At 43.7% G+C, this 20,238-nt stretch overlaps 1 protein-coding gene across 1 annotated transcript in view; it reads left to right on the top strand.

Moving 5' to 3' along the window:
• cfap61 (cilia and flagella associated protein 61) overlaps positions 1-20,238 on the top strand; it is a gene marked incomplete at both ends in the record, with an annotated part of 40,913 nt that overhangs the window by 922 nt on the left and 19,753 nt on the right. Inside the window, 13 exons of the mRNA XM_083898676.1 lie at positions 867-943; positions 1,073-1,140; positions 1,256-1,293; positions 5,268-5,404; positions 7,083-7,209; positions 9,076-9,141; positions 9,355-9,552; positions 11,243-11,374; positions 13,656-13,783; positions 16,583-16,693; positions 16,894-17,305; positions 18,034-18,187; positions 18,988-19,283. Coding sequence (XP_083754802.1) covers positions 867-943; positions 1,073-1,140; positions 1,256-1,293; positions 5,268-5,404; positions 7,083-7,209; positions 9,076-9,141; positions 9,355-9,552; positions 11,243-11,374; positions 13,656-13,783; positions 16,583-16,693; positions 16,894-17,305; positions 18,034-18,187; positions 18,988-19,283 — 1,944 coding nt within the window. The remainder of the gene's footprint in view (positions 1-866; positions 944-1,072; positions 1,141-1,255; positions 1,294-5,267; positions 5,405-7,082; positions 7,210-9,075; positions 9,142-9,354; positions 9,553-11,242; positions 11,375-13,655; positions 13,784-16,582; positions 16,694-16,893; positions 17,306-18,033; positions 18,188-18,987; positions 19,284-20,238) is intronic.

Here is a 20,238-nt window from a genome sequence, read left to right as displayed (position 1 = left end):
TACCACAGTGTTCAGTAATCTGTAATCCTGTGACATCACAGTGTTCAGTAATCTGTAATCCCGTGCCATCGCATTGTTCAGTAATCTGTAATCCTGTGACATCACAGTGTTCAGTAATCTGTAATCCCGTGCCATCACAGTGTTCAGTAATCTGTAATCCTGTGACATCACAGTGTTCAGTAATCTGTAATCCCGTGCCATCACAGTGTTCAGTAATCTGTAATCCTGTGTCATCACAGTGTTCAGTAATCTGTAATCCTGTGTCATCACAGTGTTCAGTAATCTGTAATCCCGTGTCATCACAGTGTTCAGTAATCTGTAATCCTGTGTCATCACAGTGTTCAGTAATCTGTAATCCTGTGACAGCGTGTTATTCAGTAATCTGTAATCCTGTGGTACCACAGTGTTCAGTAATCTGTAATCCTGTGACATCACAGTGTTCAGTAATCTGTAATCCCGTGCCATCGCATTGTTCAGTAATCTGTAATCCTGTGACATCACAGTGTTCAGTAATCTGTAATCCCGTGCCATCACAGTGTTCAGTAATCTGTAATCCTGTGACATCACAGTGTTCAGTAATCTGTAATCCTGTGACATCACAGTGTTCAGTAATCTGTAATCCCGTGCCATCACAGTGTTCAGTAATCTGTAATCCCGTGCCATCGCATTGTTCAGTAATCTGTAATCCTGTGACAGCGTGTTATTCAGTAATCTGTAATCCTGTGACAGCGTGTTATTCAGTAATCTGTAATCCTGTGGTACCACAGTGTTCAGTAATCTGTAATCAATCCTGTGACATCACAGTGTTCAGTAATCTGTAATCCCATGTCATCAAAGAGCCTAATCTGAGATTATCTCCTCCTCAGACACTGAACACTCTCTTCCTGCACCTGTTTGTGTCTCAGCCTGAGTTTGCTGCTGAGAGTTTAAAGGAGATTATGACGTAAGAACAGATTTAAACTTTCTCTCAAACTCACTGTAGAGATGATATATATATATATATATATATATATATAACGTTGTTGTTGTTGTTGTTGTTGTTGTTGTTGTTGTTGTTGTCCTCTCCACACAGAGCTGTGTTTAACTCGGTCTCAGAGTTGGACGTCGTGTGTCTCATCAGCTCCAACGTCAGTGATTTAGGTGAAGACTCTGCGTCACGTTCACGTCTCACTCTGTCATCATCTGCACATTCATGACGTCATCGATGACATCATCATTGACGTCATGTGACGTTTGTTTGTTTGTTTGTTTCCAGAGTTGACGCTGAAGGACACGTTTGAGCCTCTGAAGACAGTGAGAGACACTGAACTGTCCTCAGTCTTTGTCTGCTACAGACATCACCTCTGTCCCAGGATTCATGTCCGTCCTGCCAGGTCTGTATTCACCTGTCCACATCTGTCCACATCTGTCCACACCTGTATTCACCTGTCCACACCTGTCTTCACCTGTCTTCACCTGTCCACACCTGTCCACATCTGTCCACACCTGTCTTCACCTGTCCACATCTGTCCACATCTGTCCACACCTGTCCTCCCCTGTCCACTCCACACCTGTCCACACCTGTCCTCACCTGTCCACATCTGTCCACACCTGTATTCACCTGTCCACACCTGTCCTCCCCTGTCCACTCCACATCTGTCCACACCTGTCCTCCCCGTCCACTCCACATCTGTCCACACCTGTCCTCCCCTGTCCACTCCACACCTGTCCACACCTGTCCACACCTGTCCACATCTGTCCACACCTGTCCTCCCCGTCCACTCCACATCTGTCCACACCTGTCCTCCCCTGTCCACTCCACATCTGTCCACACCTGTCCACACCTGTCCTCCCCTGTCCACTCCACACCTGTCCACACCTGTCCACACCTGTCCTCACCTGTCCACATCTGTCCACACCTGTATTCACCTGTCCACATCTGTCCTCCCCTGTCCACTCCACATCTGTCCACATCTGTCCACACCTGTCCTCCCCTGTCCACTCCACATCTGTCCACATCTGTCCACACCTGTCCTCCCCTGTCCTCCCCTGTCCACTCCACACCTGTCCACATCTGTCCACATCTGTCCACACCTGTCCACACCTGTCCTCCCCTGTCCTCCCCTGTCCACTCCACACCTGTCCACACCTGTCCACATCTGTCCTCACCTGTCCACATCTGTCCACACCTGTATTCACCTGTCCACATCTGTCCACACCTGTCCTCCCCTGTCCACTCCACATCTGTCCACATCTGTCCACACCTGTCCACACCTGTCCACACCTGTCCACTCCACACCTGTCCACATCCTGTCCATCTTATCTTTGTGTGTGTGTGTGTGTGTGTGTGTGTGTGTGTGTGTGTGTGTGTGTGTGAACAGGTTGGAGGACCACGATGACGTCATGTCCCTGTTTGACCAGCAGAGGAGGCTGTTGTCAGTCTTTGGTCGTCCTCAGTCTCTGACTGAAGTCATTGAGGTTCAGGATGAGGATAATCTGTCAGCTGTTTGTGAGGTTTGTCTCAGATTATCTCTTTTAATCTGTCAATGTTTTCATATCATGTTTTAAAAACATTATTCACTCACTCACTCACTCACTCACTCACTCACTTAGCTTATCTTACATCATCTGAGCTTAACTTAACAAATGTTTAGCTTAGCTTTTCAAATTGTATCTTATCTTATCTTGGTATCTATCTTTTTCGTATTTTTCCAAGACAAAAAAATCCTTTGCAAATCACAATAACTCACACACACACACACACACACACACACACACACACACACACACACACACACACACACACACACACACACACACACACACACACACACACACACACACACAGTGTGAGGATGACATGTGTTCACAGCAGCATATGGCAGACAGGAGCTGATCATGGGCCAGTGTTCTGTCTCTCTGTGAACACATGAACATATGAACACATGAAAACATGAACATATGAACGTATGAACTAATTAACTTGTGAACACATGAACTCATGAACACATGCACATATGAACGTATGAACTAATTAACTTGTGAACTCATGAACTCATGAACACATGCACATATGAACGTATGAACTAATTAGCTTGTGAACACATGAACTCATGAACACATGCACATATGAACGTATGAACTAATTAACTTGTGAACTCATGAACACATGCACATATGAATGTATGAACTAATTAACTTGTGAACACATTAACTCATGAACACATGCACATATGAACGTATGAACTAATTACCTTGTGAACTCATGAACACATGCACATATGAACGTATGAACTAATTAACTTGTGAACACATGAACACACAAACACATGAACACATGAACTCATGAACACATGAACACAGGAACGTATAAAACATGAACCTATGAACACATGAACATATGAACACATGAACTTATGAACAAGTGAACACATGAACACATGAACACATGAACATATGAACTTCTGAACACATGAACTTATGAACTCATGAACAAGTGAACACATGAACATATGAACACGTGAACATGTGAACACATGAACTCATGAACACATGAACTCATTAACACATGAACAAGTGAACACAGGAACGTATAAAACATGAACATATGAACACATGAACATATGAACACATGAACTTATGAACACATGAACTTATGAACTCATGAACATATGAACACATGAACATATGAACACATGAACTTATGAACACATGAACTTATGAACTCATGAACATATGAACATATGAACTTATGAACACATGAACATATGAACACATGAACTTATGAACTCATGAACATATGAACTTATGAACACGTGAACATGTGAACATGTGAACATGTGAACATGTGAACATATGAACATATGAACACATGAACGTAGAAAACATGAACATATGAACACATGAATGTAGAAAACATGAACACATGAACACATGAACATATGAACACATGAACACATGAACACAAACACATGAACATATGAACACATGCACATATGAACACATGAACACGTGAACATATGAACACATGAACACATGAGTAACAGTGTGTTTTCTCCTCCTCAGATTAACAGAGTCCTCGTTGGTTTCATCAGAATCACAGCAGACGTTAATCTGAAGGAATTAAGAGACAGTTTTCAGCTTCAAGACTTTAAACATTTATTCAAACAGCAGCCAATGAAACCTGGAGAAGCTGCTGCTTCAGACCTGAGAGGAGGTGGAGGAGGAGGAGGTGGAGGAGAAGGAGGAGGTGAAGGAGGTGAAGGAGGAGGAGGAGGAGAAGAACAGGAGAAACAGAAAAACGTTTTCTGGATCCAGTTTTTCGTCATCGACAGCAAATATGAAACAAGGTTAATTTCTTTTTTTGTCTCCAGCCTCAAACATAGATGAATAATCCCTGACAGATTATCACAGGTCTTTGGTGAAAGCTGCTGCTCTGGTGGCTGTAATCCAGATGAACACTGACAGATCTCTGGCTGTGATCTGAGGCTCTCACAGCTCACAGCTGTCCACACTTCCTGTCACTTCCTGTCACTTCCTGTCGTCAATGCGAGCTGAAGATTCTCTGGCACAAACTTCACTTTCTCTTCTTCTTCTTCCAGATCAACAGACGTTCTTCCATATGTGTTCAAACACTTTCCCGTGAGTATCGTCTTCATCGTCTGTACGGAAGAGTGTTAGGGCCAAAAAGAAACTTTAAAGAAAGAAAAGCAACATGAATTTTGATTATTTCATATTCCTGATTTTTTCTCAGAATTCCGACATTAATCTCAGAATTCCGACTTTATCTCAGAATTCCTACTTCCCGACTTTAATCTCAGAAGACTGACTTTAAACACGGAATTCCGACCGTCTGACTTTAATCTCAGTTTTCTGACTATGAATTTAATCTTAGAATTACGACTTTATCTCAGAATTCCGACTTTAATCTCAGAATTCCAACCGTCTGACTTTAATCTCAGAATTCTGACTTTATGACTTTAATCTCAGAATTACGATTTATTTCAGAATTTTGACTTTAATCTCAGAATTCCTAATTTCTGACTTTAATCTCAGAATTCCGACTTCTACCAAAGTCATTTTCCGGTAACATACGTGTACTTTTACTGAAGTAACCCTTTATGGTACTTTTTATGGACTGTTTGTGTGTGTTGTGTGTAAATATATATATATATATTTATGTACTGTATTGTGCGTCACACAGTATAAACACAGGTCATACACACAGTTACTTGTTGGTCATGTTGTTGTTGTTGTTGTTGTTGTTGTTGTTGTTGTGTGTTTTTCAGGACTTGGACTTCTGCCTCATCACTTCTCCGACTCTTAGTCCAGACTTTCAGCTCAGACAGAGTTTCCTCAGGATGAAGCGTCGCACCGGCAACTCTCTGCCCTATGAACTTTACATTCTTCACCGTGATGGACTGAGGTGACACACACACACACACACACATTCTTGTACTTGCTGCATACTGAGGACTGGGTTGCTGACAAAGTGAGGACCAGCATTTCCACTTTATAAATCAACACAATTGCAAATATCTACTTCATGAATGACATCTACAAAGAACTACTGGTTGCAGTACCATTTTTTTCTTTTTCACTTTTGGTCCAAAATTTTACAAAAACCTCATACTATACTATGTCCAAAATTTGAAAAAAAAATGGACGCAAAATTTTTGGTCCAAAATTTGAAAAAGAAATTTGACGAAAAAAAATTGACCCAAAATTTGACAAAAACGTCATACTATATTATGTCATCCAGAATTTGAAAAAAAAATTGACCCAAAATTTTTGGTCCAAAATTTGACGAAAAATCATACTATAATATGTCGTCAAAAATTTGAAAACAAATTTGAAAAAAAAAATTTGGTCCAAAATTTAAAAAAAAAAATTTGGTCCAAAATTTAAAAAAAAAAATTTGGTCCAAAATCTGTAAAAAAAAGTTTGGTCCAAAATTTAAAAAAAAAAATGTACCCAAAATTTTTGGTCCAAAATTATACGAAAACGTCATACTATAATATGTCGTCCAAAATTTGAAAACAAATTTGAAAAAAAAAATTTGGTCCAAAATTTAAAAAAAAAAATTTGGTCCAAAATTTAAAATAAAAACATTTGGTCCAAAATTTAAAAAAAAAAAATTTGGTCCAAAATTTGAAAAAAAAATTTGGTCCAAAATTTGAAAAAAAAAATTTGGTCCAAAATTTGAAAAAGAAAATGTACCCAAAATTTTTGGTCCAAAATTTGACAAAAACGTCATACTATAATATGTCGTCCAAAATTTGAAAACAAAAATTTGGTCCAAAATTTGACAAAAAAGTCATACTATACTATGTCGTCCAAAAAAAAATGTTTCTTGACAAATTGAGTATAGCATGTTATAGCAACCTAAGGAAGTGATTTCAATGAAAACAAAGTGAGGACCGGCCAAAATGTCCTCACTCCGTAAAAATTACCTCATTTTGTTGGTTAAAAACCCTCACTGGTCCTCAGTATGCTGTAAGTACAAGAACACACACAACACACACACACACACACACACACACACACACACACACACACACACACACACACACACACACACACACACACAAGTTCTCTCTCAGGTGCAGTTCCTCAACCGCCCACCAGGTGTCCTCAGACTTTCCTGTTATCATGTGACATTTCCCGTCACTCACTCAGACCTACACCTGTTCATAAGCCCCGCCCCCTCCCCCTTTCCTGCTCGCTTGGAGGGAACAATGATGTTAGCTTGAGTTAGCATGATTTAGCATAGTTCTGGACTGAAGAAACACAAAGGTGAGACTTTATTTACGACGTTGTTTACGTTAAAGTGTGTGTTTTCAGTCACGTGACCACATGTTTGAGTCAAGTTTGGTCGGAGTGAGAAAAAGAAGAAAATAAATCTCTTTGCTGCTGTTAGCATGAAGCTAACACTGTGTAGAAAGCTGCTTTGTGTTAGTGTTGACATGAACATGTGTGAACAGTTCAGTAAGTAAGTCCTGAGGTTCTGAACTGAACCAGGACCAGGACTCAGGTTTTAGGACCCAAACGAGTCCATCATTAATCCTGAAAATAATCTGAGATTATTGTTGTTGTTGTTTCAGGTCAGTGGAGGTCCGAGCGTCTGTAGCTGCAGACCGAGCCTCAATCTCAGACCTGATCCAGGATCTGACCCTGAGTGAGTCCCTGCTGCAGGACCTGGACCGGTTCTACCAGAGCCGCTGTGACCCGGTCAGTCCACAACACTCACAATATAACAATACAGTAGAGGTCAGAGGTCAGAGCAAAACACTCACATCAACAAGAAGACGAAGTTTTCAGCTTCTTAAATGTGAATATTTTCACGTTTCTGTCATTTTTCAGCTTCTTAAATGTGAATATTTTCATGTTTCTGTCATTTTTCAGCTTCTTAAATGTGAAAATTTTCACGTTTCCGTCATTTTTCAGTTTCTTAAATGTGAATATTTTCATGTTTCTGTCATTTTTCAGCTTCTTAAATGTGAAAATTTTCACGTTTCCGTCATTTTTCAGTTTCTTAAATGTGAATATTTTCACGTTTCTGTCATTTTTCGGCTTCTTAAATGTGAATATTTTCACGTTTCTGTCATTTTTCAGCTTCTTAAATGTGAATATTTTCACGTTTCTGTCATTTTTCAGCTTCTTAAATGTGAATATTTTCACGTTTCTGTCATTTTTCAGCTTCTTAAATGTGAATATTTTCACGTTTCTGTCATTTTTCAGCTTCTTAAATGTGAATATTTTCATGTTTCTGTCATTTTTCAGCTTCTTAAATGTGAACATTTTCACGTTTCCGTCATTTTTCAGCTTCTTAAATGTGAACATTTTCACGTTTCTGTCATTTTTCAGCTTCTTAAATGTGAATATTTTCATGTTTCTGTCATTTTTCAGCTTCTTAAATGTGAATATTTTCATGTTTCTGTCATTTTTCAGCTTCTTAAATGTGAATATTTTCACGTTTCTGTCATTTTTCAGCTTCTTAAATGTGAAAATTTTCACGCTTCCGTCATTTTTCAGTTTCTTAAATGTGAATATTTTCACGTTTCTGTCATTTTTCGGCTTCTTAAATGTGAAAATGTTCACGTTTCCGTCATTTTTCGGCTTTTTAAATGTGAATATTTTCACGTTTCTGTCATTTTTCAGCTTCTTAAATGTGAATATTTTCACGTTTCTGTCATTTTTCAGCTTCTTAAATGTGAATATTTTCATGTTTCTGTCATTTTTCAGCTTCTTAAATGTGAATATTTTCATGTTTCTGTCATTTTTCAGCTTCTTAAATGTGAATATTTTCATGTTTCAGTCATTTTTCAGCTTCTTTAATGTGAATATTTTCACGTTTCTGTCATTTTTCAGCTTCTTAAATGTGAATATTTTCACGTTTCCGTCATTTTTCGGCTTCTTAAATGTGAAAATGTTCACGTTTCTGTCATTTTTCGGCTTCTTAAATGTGAATATTTTCATGTTTCTGTCATTTTTTAGCTTCTTAAATGTGAAAATTTTCACGTTTCCGTCTTTTTTCGGCTTCTTAAATGTGAATATTTTCACGTTTCTGTCATTTTTCGGCTTCTTAAATGTGAAAATTTTCAGGTTTCCGTCTTTTTTCGGCTTCTTAAATGTGAATATTTTCACGTTTCTGTCATTTTTCGGCTTCTTAAATGTGAATATTTTCACGTTTCAGTCATTTTTCAGCTTCTTTAATGTGAATATTTAGACTTGTGTGGTTCTCTCTTGTTAAATTAAAGCAGAAACGGTGATTGTTTTGGTGCGTGGGGCGTGAGTGCAGCCGCTGTAATGATGATTGTCTTGGAATAAACCAGGAACACGGCTCTGATGCCAGAGAACAGATTGGTGAGAAGTCAGTCGGTTTGAACGGCTTCTGCTCTCTGACGCCCCAGCTGTCGCCGCCGCCGCTCCAAAACTGATAATTACTTAGAGAGGCAGCCACTGCATGTGTATTCATGGACACACACACACACACACACACACACACACACACACACACACACACACACACCCCCCACACACACACACACACACACACTCACATGTCACTGACCGTGTCCTCAGGACGGCGTGCAGCTGCAGGCCTTCGTGGCTCAGGTGGACGGTGACGTGGTCGGGGTGGTGGTCATCGCGGACGAGCAGGTGGGTGACGCTCACTGAAGACTCCACACCTCACTGTTCACGATGAAGTTTGTAAACTCACTCACTCTCCCGCACCAAAGTCCATAGAGTAAACCAGTGATTTTAACATCACAGAGACACAGGAGTTCACAGGAGTTGTTGATCCACTGCTGCCTCCATCACTAACTTCTGTCTGACTTTATGTTCTTCTGTCCTCCGCTCTCTCTCCGTCAGGACGTGGATTACGTCCGCGCTCGCTACAACATCGAGAACTTCGTCTACTTCAGTCTCCACCGTTACGATGAGCACGCTCGCCTTCGCCACTTTGTCCTGCGGCCGCCGTTCCATCACTGCAGCAGACGTCTGTTCAAGGAGACGCTGAGGCTTTCTGATAGATCCTGTGTTTACCTGAGGATACACCACAGACCTGAGGTACACACACACACACACACACACACACACACACACACATTATGAGTTTGTGATATTATTATAGACTAATTTCACTCAATTTTTAAAAATTATTTTCTAAATTTTATTAGTTTATTGAGCAAAAACTGGAGTTTGTAAACCACTCACTCTCCCACACCAAACCCCATAGAGAAAATCAGTGATTTTACCTCACAGGGACACAGGAGCTGCTGGTCCTCTGCTGCCTCGTGTGGTCATTTTGTGTCACTGAGGTAAATCTAAATTAAATATTTTAAAAGCTGAATTCACTAAAATCAGTCATTGTAAGTTAGTGATGGAGGCAGCAGTGGATCAACAACTCCTGTGAACTCCTGTGTGCTGTGATGTTAAAATCACTGGTTTACTCTATGGACTTTGGTGTGGGAGAGTGAGTGACTTTGGTGTGTGAGAGTGAGTGACTTTGGTGCGGTAGAGTGAGTGACTTTGGTGCGTGAGAGTGAGTGACTTTGGTGCGTGAGAGTGAGTGACTTTGGTGTGGGAGAGTGAGTGACTTTGGTGTGTGAGAGTGAGTGACTTTGGTGTGGGAGAGTGAGTGACTTTGGTGTGTGAGAGTGAGTGACTTTGGTGCGGTAGAGTGAGTGACTTTGGTGCGTGAGAGTGAGTGACTTTGGTGCGTGAGAGTGAGTGACTTTGGTGTGGGAGAGTGAGTGACTTTGGTGTGTGAGAGTGAGTGACTTTGGTGTGGGAGAGTGAGCGACTTTGGTGCGGGAGAGGGAGTGACTTTGGTGCGGGAGAGTGAGTGACTTTGGTGCGGGAGAGTGAGTGACTTTGGTGTGGGAGAGTGAGTGGTTTACAAACTTCAGTTTTCACAAGGAAAAGTCTGTCTAACAGTGAGAAAAGTTGTTCTAAAGATGTCGTAAACTTAATCTGAAGTAGATTTTTTCACTTGAGTCTTTTATTCAGTGGCTAAAGTCAGGTTTTTTTCACTCAAAAACGCCCACACCAAAGTCACTCACTCTACCACACCAAAGCCCATAGAATAGTTCACAGTAGTTGTTGATCCACTGCTGCCTCCATCACTAACTTACTATGACTTGTTTTAGTGAATTCGGCTTTTAAAATATTTAATTTAGACATAATTTAGTGACGCAAAGTGACCACACGAGGCAGCAGAGGACCAGCAGCTCCTGTGTCCCTGTGATGCTAAAATCACTGTTTTTCTCTATGGACTTTGGTGTAGGGAGAGTGAGTGGTTTACAAAAGTCTGTCTCACAGTGAAGATAAAGACTAGATTTTAAGGATTAAATCTCAGCTGACTGTTGTGTGACCTCATCACAAACCCTCCCCTTAAAAAAAAACCCTTAAGTGAGGCACTTTGTGCAGAGCTCGTCCCTCGGGGGGCGCTGCAGTCTCCGGGGATGGAGGGGGGGGGGGGGGGGAGCGGGGCAGCAGGTGCTGACGGCGTTGCCAGCTCCACCTCCTCCTCCTCCACACCAGCACAAGACACTTCCTCCACATGTAGAGGCCTCCACTTCCTCCTCTGCTCTAATTAGCTTCCACTAACGAGCAAATGGAATAATGGTGGAGGAGAATGAGGGAGTTTGGCTCAGGAAGTGGATGAAGCCGCGATCAGTGACCTTTTTAACCACAGCTCATTATCTCTGTGTGTCTGAGCTCAGTGACATCATCGCCCTCTCTGTCTTTTTCCCAGAATTCCTGCGTCCACCACCTGGACGCCGTCCTCCTCCGCTGCGGCGTTCCCGTCCGGCCGCGGCGCCAGATCGTCTACCCGCCGGAGAGGCTGGGCATCGCCGGGCCGAGCGCGAGGATCATCGAGGAGCAGGTGGGCAAGGCAGCAGCAGCTGCCGGCCGCCTCGTCTCGCCACCAGAGGGCGCCGTTCCAACATGGAACACACACACAGAGACGCACACACACACGTCATTTAAATGAGTGAAAGAGCAGAAAGGAAAAAGTCTTTATTTGTCTCTGTGACGAATAAAGACTTTGTTTTTATTCACTTCTGTTGTTTATACTTTAAAAAAAACATACTTTTAATTCACTTTTAATCTGAAAAAACAACCTGGTGTGTGTGTGTGTGTGTGTGTGTGTGTGTGTGTGTGTGTGTGTGTGTGTGTGTGTGTGTGTGTGTGTGTGTGTGTGCTGTGATTTATTTTAATGTCCTCTACTTCAAATATTTACTGTGCGCTCGCCGCTCGGTCAAACTGGCTCCGCCCCCTTCGCCTTGGTAACGCAGCAGGTCGTGATTCACAGATAAGAGTTTGTGTGACGTTGAGATTTAATCTGATTTAAAAAGCACCTGTTCACCGTGTGTGTGTGTGTGTGTGTGTGTGTGTGCGCGTGTGTGTGTGTGTGTGTGTTGGAAAGGTGCAGCATCTGTCTCCAGTGAGATGAGTGCTGCACCTGCTTCACCACACACACACACACACACACACACACAGATGATCTGGTTAATTCCTACAGCTCCTTCACATGGAGCTGTTTTAATATGTTTTTACCTGATGATGATGAACCGCTCACTCTCCCACACCAAAGTCGCTCACTCTCCCACACCAAAGTCGCTCACTCTCCCACACCAAAGTCGCTCACTCTCCCACACCAACGTCGCTCACTCTCCCACACCAAAGTCGCTCACTCTCCCACACCAAAGTCGCTCACTCTCCCACACCAAAGTCACTCACTCTCCCACACCAGTCACTCACTCTCCCACACCAAAGTCGCTCACTCTCCCACACCAAAGTCGCTCACTCTCCCACACCAAAGTCGCTCACTCTCCCACACCAAAGTCGCTCACTCTCCCACACCAAAGTCGCTCACTCTCCCACACCAAAGTCGCTCACTCTCCCACACCAAAGTCGCTCACTCTCCCACACCAAAGTCGCTCACTCTCCCACACCAAAGTCGCTCACTCTCCCACACCAAAGTCGCTCACTCTCTCACACCAAAGTCACTCACTCTCCCACACCAAAGTCACTCACTCTCCCACACCAAAGTCACTCACTCTCTCACACCAAAGTCACTCACTCTCCCACACCAAAGTCACTCACTCTCTCACACCAAAGTCACTCACTCTCCCACACCAAAGTCCATAGAGAAAATCAGTGATTTTAGCTCACAGGGACACAGGAGCTGCTGGTCCTCTGCTGCCTCGTGTGGTCACTTTGTGTCACTGAGGGAAGTCTAAATTAAGTTTTTTAATAGCCGAATTCATAAAAATCAGTCATTGTAAGTTAGTGATGGAGGCAGCAGTGACTTTGGTGTGGGAGAGTGAGTGACTTTGGTGTGAGAGAGTGAATGGTTTACAAACTTCACTCATACAACATACACGTGAGAGTGGACGTTAATAATTTGTTGGTATCTCGTGTGTCAACATGTTTACGCAGTGAATAATTAAAGCTTGAACCTAAACACACACACACACACACACACACACACACACACACACACACACACACACACACACACACACACACTCACACCCCTCACACACACACACACAGTCTCTCAGGCAAATTACAGGTTTTATAAAATAATCCAAAACTGAAGGACGAGTCGATGCTAAATTACGACGTGCTTTTGTTTCACGTCCGTGTTTAAAAAACAAAAAAAGGACATAATTGTGCGACACACACACACACACACATGCACACGTCTGTCTCTCTGTGTGTGTGTGTGTGTGTGTGGCAGATGTTGGGCGTTCAGGCCCCTGATGGAAATGATGTGAATTTTACACAAAGGTTAATTCCGCCCTCGGGTAACCTGCCCCCCCCATACACACACACACACACACACACACACACACACACACACACACACACACACACACACACACCCACACACACACACACACACACACACACCGTTTGTCTCGCTCGACGCTGTTTTGATCCAGCAAGGTGCATTGTGGGACAATCTGCCTAATTATAGATGATGAAGGAGCCATTAGCTGCAGGAGCAGAGACGCTGTGTTCCTCTCTTTCCTCTGGGGATTGTTTTTAAAGCGTTTCCTTAACCGTCAGGTCACGTGACCGAGGCGTTACCTTAACACTGATGTAGTTTGTTTGTTTGTTTGTTTGTTTGTTTGTTTGTTTCCTGTCCGTCACAGGAAGCGTTCGCTCTCTTCCTCATCAGCAGGAAGTTGACCCTGGAGCCAAAGGTCAACGTTAACAGGCGTGTGGTCGTGGTCGGAGCGTCGGACACATCGATGTCTTTCCTTCAGGTTCTGTGTCTGTGGTGAGTTTGTCTCACTGTCTGTAAACCACTCACTCTCCTCACACCAAAGTCCATAGAGAAAACCAGTGATTTTAGCTCACAGAGAGAGAGGAGCTTCTTGTCCTCTGCTGCCTCGTGTGGTCACTTTGTGTCACTGAAAGAAATCTAAATTAAATATTTTAAAAGCGGAATTGTACAAAATCAGTCATTGTAAGTTAGTGATGGAGGCAGCAGTGGATCAACTTGGTGACTTTGGTGTGGGAGAGTGAGTGACTTTGGTGTGGGAGAGTGAGTGACTTTGGTGTGGGAGAGTGAGTGACTTTGGTGTGGGAGAGTGAGTGACTTTGGTGTGAGAGAGTGAGTGACTTTGGTGTGGCAGAGTGAGTGACTTTGGTGTGGGAGAGTGAGCGACTTTGGTGTTGGAGAGTGAGTGACTTTGGTGTGAGAGTGAGTGACTTTGGTGTGGGAGAGTGAGTGACTTTGATGTGGGAGAGTGAGTGACTTTGGTGTGAGAGAGTGAGTGACTTTGGTGTGGGAGAGTGAGTGACTTTGGTGTGGGAGAGTGAGTGAGTGACTTTGGTTTTAGAGAGTGAGTGACTTTGGTTTGAGAGAGTGAGTGACTTTGGTTTGAGAGAGTGAGTGACTTTGGTTTTGGAGAGTGAGTGACTTTGGTGTGAGAGAGTGAGTGACTTTGGTTTTGGAGAGTGAGTGACTTTGGTGTGAGAGAGTGAGTGACTTTGGTGTGAGAGAGTGAGAGAGTGAGTGACTTTGGTGTGGGAGAGTGAGTGACTTTGGTGTGAGAGAGTGAGTGACTTTGGTGTGGGAGAGTGAGTGACTTTGGTGTGGGAGAGTGAGTGACTTTGGTGTGGGAGAGTGAGTGACTTTGGTGTGTCTAACAGTGAAGATAAAGACGTGAACATGTTCTGCAGACATCGTAGACTTAAACTGATGTAGATTTTATTTGATATATTTTCGCTAAGTGGCTAAAAACTGAGGTTTGTAAACCACTCACTCTCCCACACCAAAGTCACTCACTCTCCCACACCAAAGTCCATAGAGTAAACCAGTGATTTTAACATCACAGCACACAGGAGTTCACAGGAGTTGTTGATCCACTGCTGCCTCCATCACTAACTTACAATGTCTTCATTTATGAGTTCGGCTTTTGAAATCCTTCATTTAGATCCAAAACAGTGACACAAAGTGACCACACGAGGCAGCAGAGGACCAGCAGCTCCTGTGTCCCTGTGATGTTAAAACCACTGATTTTCCCTGTGGACTTTGGTGTGGGAGAGTGAGTGACTTTCCCCGTCTCTACGATAAAGATCCTCTCTCTCTCTCTTTCTCTTTCTCTTTATCGTCTTTCATTCCAACAATTCAATCTGTGGAAATGTCACTTGACTCCAGGTCGGGGGGCGTCTGCTGTGAGATTAACCGCTGCGGCAAATAATCAGCGTCGGCTGCTGCTGCTGCTGCTGCTGCTGATGCTGCTGCTGATTCAGAGTCTGCTCGGCGATAGCTGCTAGGCAACCAGAGGTGGCTGATGTGTGCGAGCTGGCGCGGCACGGCACGGCACTGGTGCACACAGCTGTCTGAGGCCTGGCATTCTGGGTATTCCATTAATTAGCTGCTGCTGCTGCTGCTGCTGCTGCTGCTGCTGCTGCTGCTGCTGCTGCTGCTGCTGCTGCTGCTGCTGCTGCTGCTGCTGCTCAGTGTTTGCCGTCACTAAAGACAGGGTCAGTGTGGTGTCAGTGAGACGCTGAGTGATGGCTCACTTTTCCTTCTTATCAGCTCGGCCCAAACACCTCAACGTTTATGACTAACCAGGACGAGGTCAGGCAGATAAGGAGCAGCAGCAGCAGCAGAAACAGCAACAACAGCAGCAGCAGCAGCGTTGTTGTTGTTGTTGGTGACTCTGTCATCAGCTGATAACAAACACAAACCCAGAGCCGCTGGTTGAATCCGGTCCAGACCTCGTCTGCTCTGTTTAAATCATGAAATCATCAGATCTGGCTCAGATTAACACGTTCAGATTCTGCTTCTGATGATGACTTTTCTGGGTTTGTTGTCGTGGGCGTGGCTTTGTACATGTCCATCAAAAGTTTGGTCAGACTCCGCCCCCCTGATGACGTCACAACCCAGGATTAAACTATGAGCTAATCCTATTGAAAACTGTAATAAATATATATCAAATATCTGTCTAATCGGATTAGAATTAGATTTGTTATGTGTGTGTGTGTGTGTGTGTGTGTGTGTGTGTGTGTGGGATCAGATTATCTACCATCAGATTAAATCTGTTCCACATGACAGAATTTGGCGGTAATTTAAATTTGTGACACACACACACACACACACCCCGTGTTGTCCACTCTTTGTGTGTGTGTGTGTGTGCGTGTGTGTGCGTGTGTGTCAGCGCCATCTGTTGTGATGTAAATGAGCTGCTCTGTTGTTGTCGTCCTGTGGGACATGACACAGCTGATAACACGCACACACACACACTGTTTGCTCAACACCTGTGTGTGTGTGCGTGCTTATGCGTGTGTGTGTGTGTTTGCTCTTCTCTCTCACACACACACACACACACACACACACACACACACACACACACACGCACACGCCTCCATCACCTGCTGCTGCTCTTATCTGAGCTTTCTGCTAAATTAACGTCCCATGGACAAGCAACACACACACACACACACACACGCTCTCTTCACCTGAGCTGTTGGCAGGTGCATTGTGGGAAATGTAGGAATATTATCAACGTATAATTATACAAACTCTATCTGAGGTTCTGATGAAATTGCTGTGTTTTTCTCTCAGTCCTCACCTGAGCTTCAACAACCTGACGCTCGTCTCCACGCACGGTTTCCCCGGAGACCACGACCACGACCACGACCACGACGACCACGATGCTGCGTTTCTGTCCACGAGGCGAGTCGCACACTGACCGCCATCGATAAATAATACCCAGTTTAGATCAAACGTGTGATTGAATCCTCTTCATTCAGCTGTGAACTGGAGGGAAATCTAAATAATGTAGTAACTCACCTTCACTCCTCAGACACAGGAAATAAACCATAATAATAGAGTTGTTGTTGTTGTTGTTGTTGTTGTTGTGTTGTTTCCTGCAGTCACGCCTTCAGCAGCAGAGACTTAGCGATGCTGCCTCTGCGTCCCTGCGTCGCCGTGGTGACGGGAAAGATGGTGGCCATCGACAGGAAGTCCAGACACGTGCTGGTGAGCGGCGGCGGCGAGGAGGAGGAGAAGGTGCCGTACGACCACCTGGTCATCTGTACAGGACTGCAGTACCAGGTCAGTACCAGGACCAGAACCAGGTCAGTACCAGGTCAGGACCAGGACCAGAACCAGGTCAGTACCAGGTCAGAACCAGTACCAGGTCAGAACCAGGACCAGGTCAGAGCCAGGTCAGGACCAGGTCAGAACCAGGACCAGAACCAGGTCAGAACCAGGACCAGGTCAGTACCAGGTCAGAACCAGGTCAGAACCAGAACCATGACCAGGTCAGTACCAGGTCAGAACCAGGTCAGAACCAGAACCAGGTCAGAACCAGGACCAGGTCAGTAACAGGTCAGAACCAGGTCATAACCAGGTCAGTATCAGGACCAGGTCAGAACCAGGACCAGGTCAGGACCAGGACCAGGTCAGAACCAGGACCAGGTCAGAACCAGGTCAGTACCAGGACCAGGTCAGTAACAGGTCAGAACCAGGTCAGAACCAGGACCAGGTCAGAACCAGGTCAGTACCAAGACCAGGTCAGAACCAGGTCAGAACCAGGTCAGAACCAGGTCAGTACCAGGACCAGAACCAGTTTAGGACCAGTTCAGAGAGTCACTCTTGTCCTAAAGTTCAGAAGAGGATTAAAGCCTCATGTGAAGGTTTTTGGTTTGGGAACAAAACAAATACAAAATTCAGATTTTTTTTTGTACATGGAAATCTGAAATCTGACTAATCTCAGATTTCAGAATTTTTTCCCTGATAAATCCTCAGATTAAAGACGTCTGATTGAGTCTGTGTTTGCGCATCGTTGTTATTCCCACGCTGCACACAGGAAGTGGATTTTTTAATGTGGTGACGGCAGCAAAAAAACACACACAAAAAAAAAAGACAAACTCCGCCCGCCTCTGCTCTGCTGCTGTATACACACAAACGCTCCCTCAGTCGTTTCTGATCACGACGACACAAACAACAGATAGGTACTGTGCCTTTAACTCATAACTTCTCATAATAATTTTTTTTTTTTTCACCCACAGGTGCCCCGCCCCGCCGGCAGGCCGCTAACTCCGCCCACTCGCCGCAGACGCTCCTCCCCTGAGCCCGCCCCCTCCAACCTCCTCACCCTCAACGACCTCCACGACTGCACGGCTGCTCGCCGCTGGATCAGAGCCAACTTTGTGGAGCGGGAGGGTGAGTGTGACTGACACACACACACACACACACAGACATGAGTGTGTGTGTGTGTGTGTGTATGTGTAGTATCATGTCATAGCTGAAGTGGTCTGGTATAATTAGCGGTTAATTAGCAGCAGAGACATCTTTCATGTTGCGTGAATCAGCGCCGGCCTCTTCATGATCAGGCCTGTGAACACACACACACGCACACATGCACACACACGCACACACACACACACACGCCGTCATTCACTGAAGGAATTGTGCAGACGTGACAGAGTGTGTGAGGCTTTTCCAGACTAATTAGTGAATCTCTCTCTGATAAAAGAAGTCCATTAATAAATGCTAATGTAGCAGCAGCAGATACTGACTTTATTTACATATTCTAATAAACAACAGAAGGGAAACAGGGCGTGTGTATGTCTGTGTGTGTGTGTGTGTGTGTGTGTGTGTGTGTGTGTGTGTGTGTGTGTGTGTGTGTGTGTGTGTGTGTGTGTGTGTGTGTGTTTTGTTCCTGTTAAATGATGATGTGGAGAAAGCGTCTGTGTGTAAGTGCGGCTCTTTGTTTCAGCACCATGGACAGAGACGGTGAAAACGGCTGATGATGAAGAATCACATGACCAGTTTTTATGTAAAAGATGATGATTAGTTTAAAAAAAATCAGTGAATAAAGTCTACGACAAACTTTTAACAACAGGAAACTGAAGTTTGTAAACCACTCACTCTCCCACACAAAAGCCCATAGAAAAAATCACTGATTTGATTAGCACATAAATCTAATGCTAAGACGTGAACATGTTCTTCTGGTCGTCCAGATGACGCAGTCGTGTACGGGAACAACGTGGACGTCTTCACCACCGTGGAGACGTTGCTCAGCCTCGGCGTTCGCGGCTCTCGCGTCCACGTCGTCCTCCCTCCTCCTGAGGCCGGCGTCGTCTGCTTCGCCGATCCGTCTGTGGAGAGAGCCGTGGCTGCAGCTCTGGAGAAGAACCAGGTCCAGGTCCACCGTCACTGTCTGCTGACTCAGATGGACCTCGATGGACACCAGGACCTTCTCACATCAGTGTCCTTCACCACTGACACCACCGAGACTCTGCGTCTGCTCTGTGGGGTAAGTCTGAATTAATTATTTGATGGTAAATTTCAAGTCATTCCGAGATACTTTTTATTTTTTGGACTAAACTCAGCTCACTGTCAAAGTGCATCAGAGCAAATGGACCTAAAAAAATTTCCTTAAGAGATATGCAAATATTTTCAACAGATCCTTGTTCAGGGCGATGCCGACTATTATGATGGTAAATTTCAAGTCATTCCAAGATACTTTTTTTTTTTGGACTAAACTCAGCTCACTGTCAAAGTGCATCAGAGCAAATGGATCATTTCCTGAATTTCAAAAATTCATAAAAAAAATTCCTTAAGAGATATGCAAATATTTTCAACAGATCCTTGTTCAGGGCGATGCCGACTATTATGATGGTAAATTTCAAGTCATTCCGAGATACTTTTTGTTTTTGAGAAGAAAGTCAGCTCACTGTCAAAGTGCATCAGAGCAAATGGATCATTTCCTGAATTTCAAAAATTCATAAAAAAATTTCCTTAAGAGATATGCAAATATTTTCAACAGATCCTTGTTCAGGGCGATGCCGACTATTATGATGGTAAATTTCAAGTCATTCCGAGAAACTTTTTGTTTTTGAGAAGAAAGTCAGCTCACTGTCAAAGTGCATCAGAGAAAATGGATCATTTCCTGAATTTCAAAAATTCATAAAAAAATTTCTTTAAGAGATATGCAAATATTTTCAACAGATCCTTGTTCAGGGCGATGCCGACGATTATGATGGTAAATTTCAAGTCATTCCAAGATACTTTTTTTTTCTGGACTAAACTCAGCTCACTGTCAAAGTGCATCAGGGCAAATGGATCTTTTCCTGAATTTCAAAAATTCATAAAAAATTTTCCTTAAGAGATATGAAAATATTTTCAACAGATCATTGTTCAGGGCGATGCCGACTATTATGATGGTAAATTTCAAGTCATTCCGAGAAACTTTTTGTTTTTGAGAAGAA

This window comes from Microchirus variegatus (genome assembly GCF_963457635.1).
Source record: "Microchirus variegatus genome assembly, chromosome: 12".
NCBI lineage: Eukaryota > Metazoa > Chordata > Actinopteri > Pleuronectiformes > Soleidae > Microchirus > Microchirus variegatus.
The sequence above is the reverse complement of the archived record's forward strand: the minus strand, read 5'-3'. Positions and strand labels throughout refer to the sequence as shown.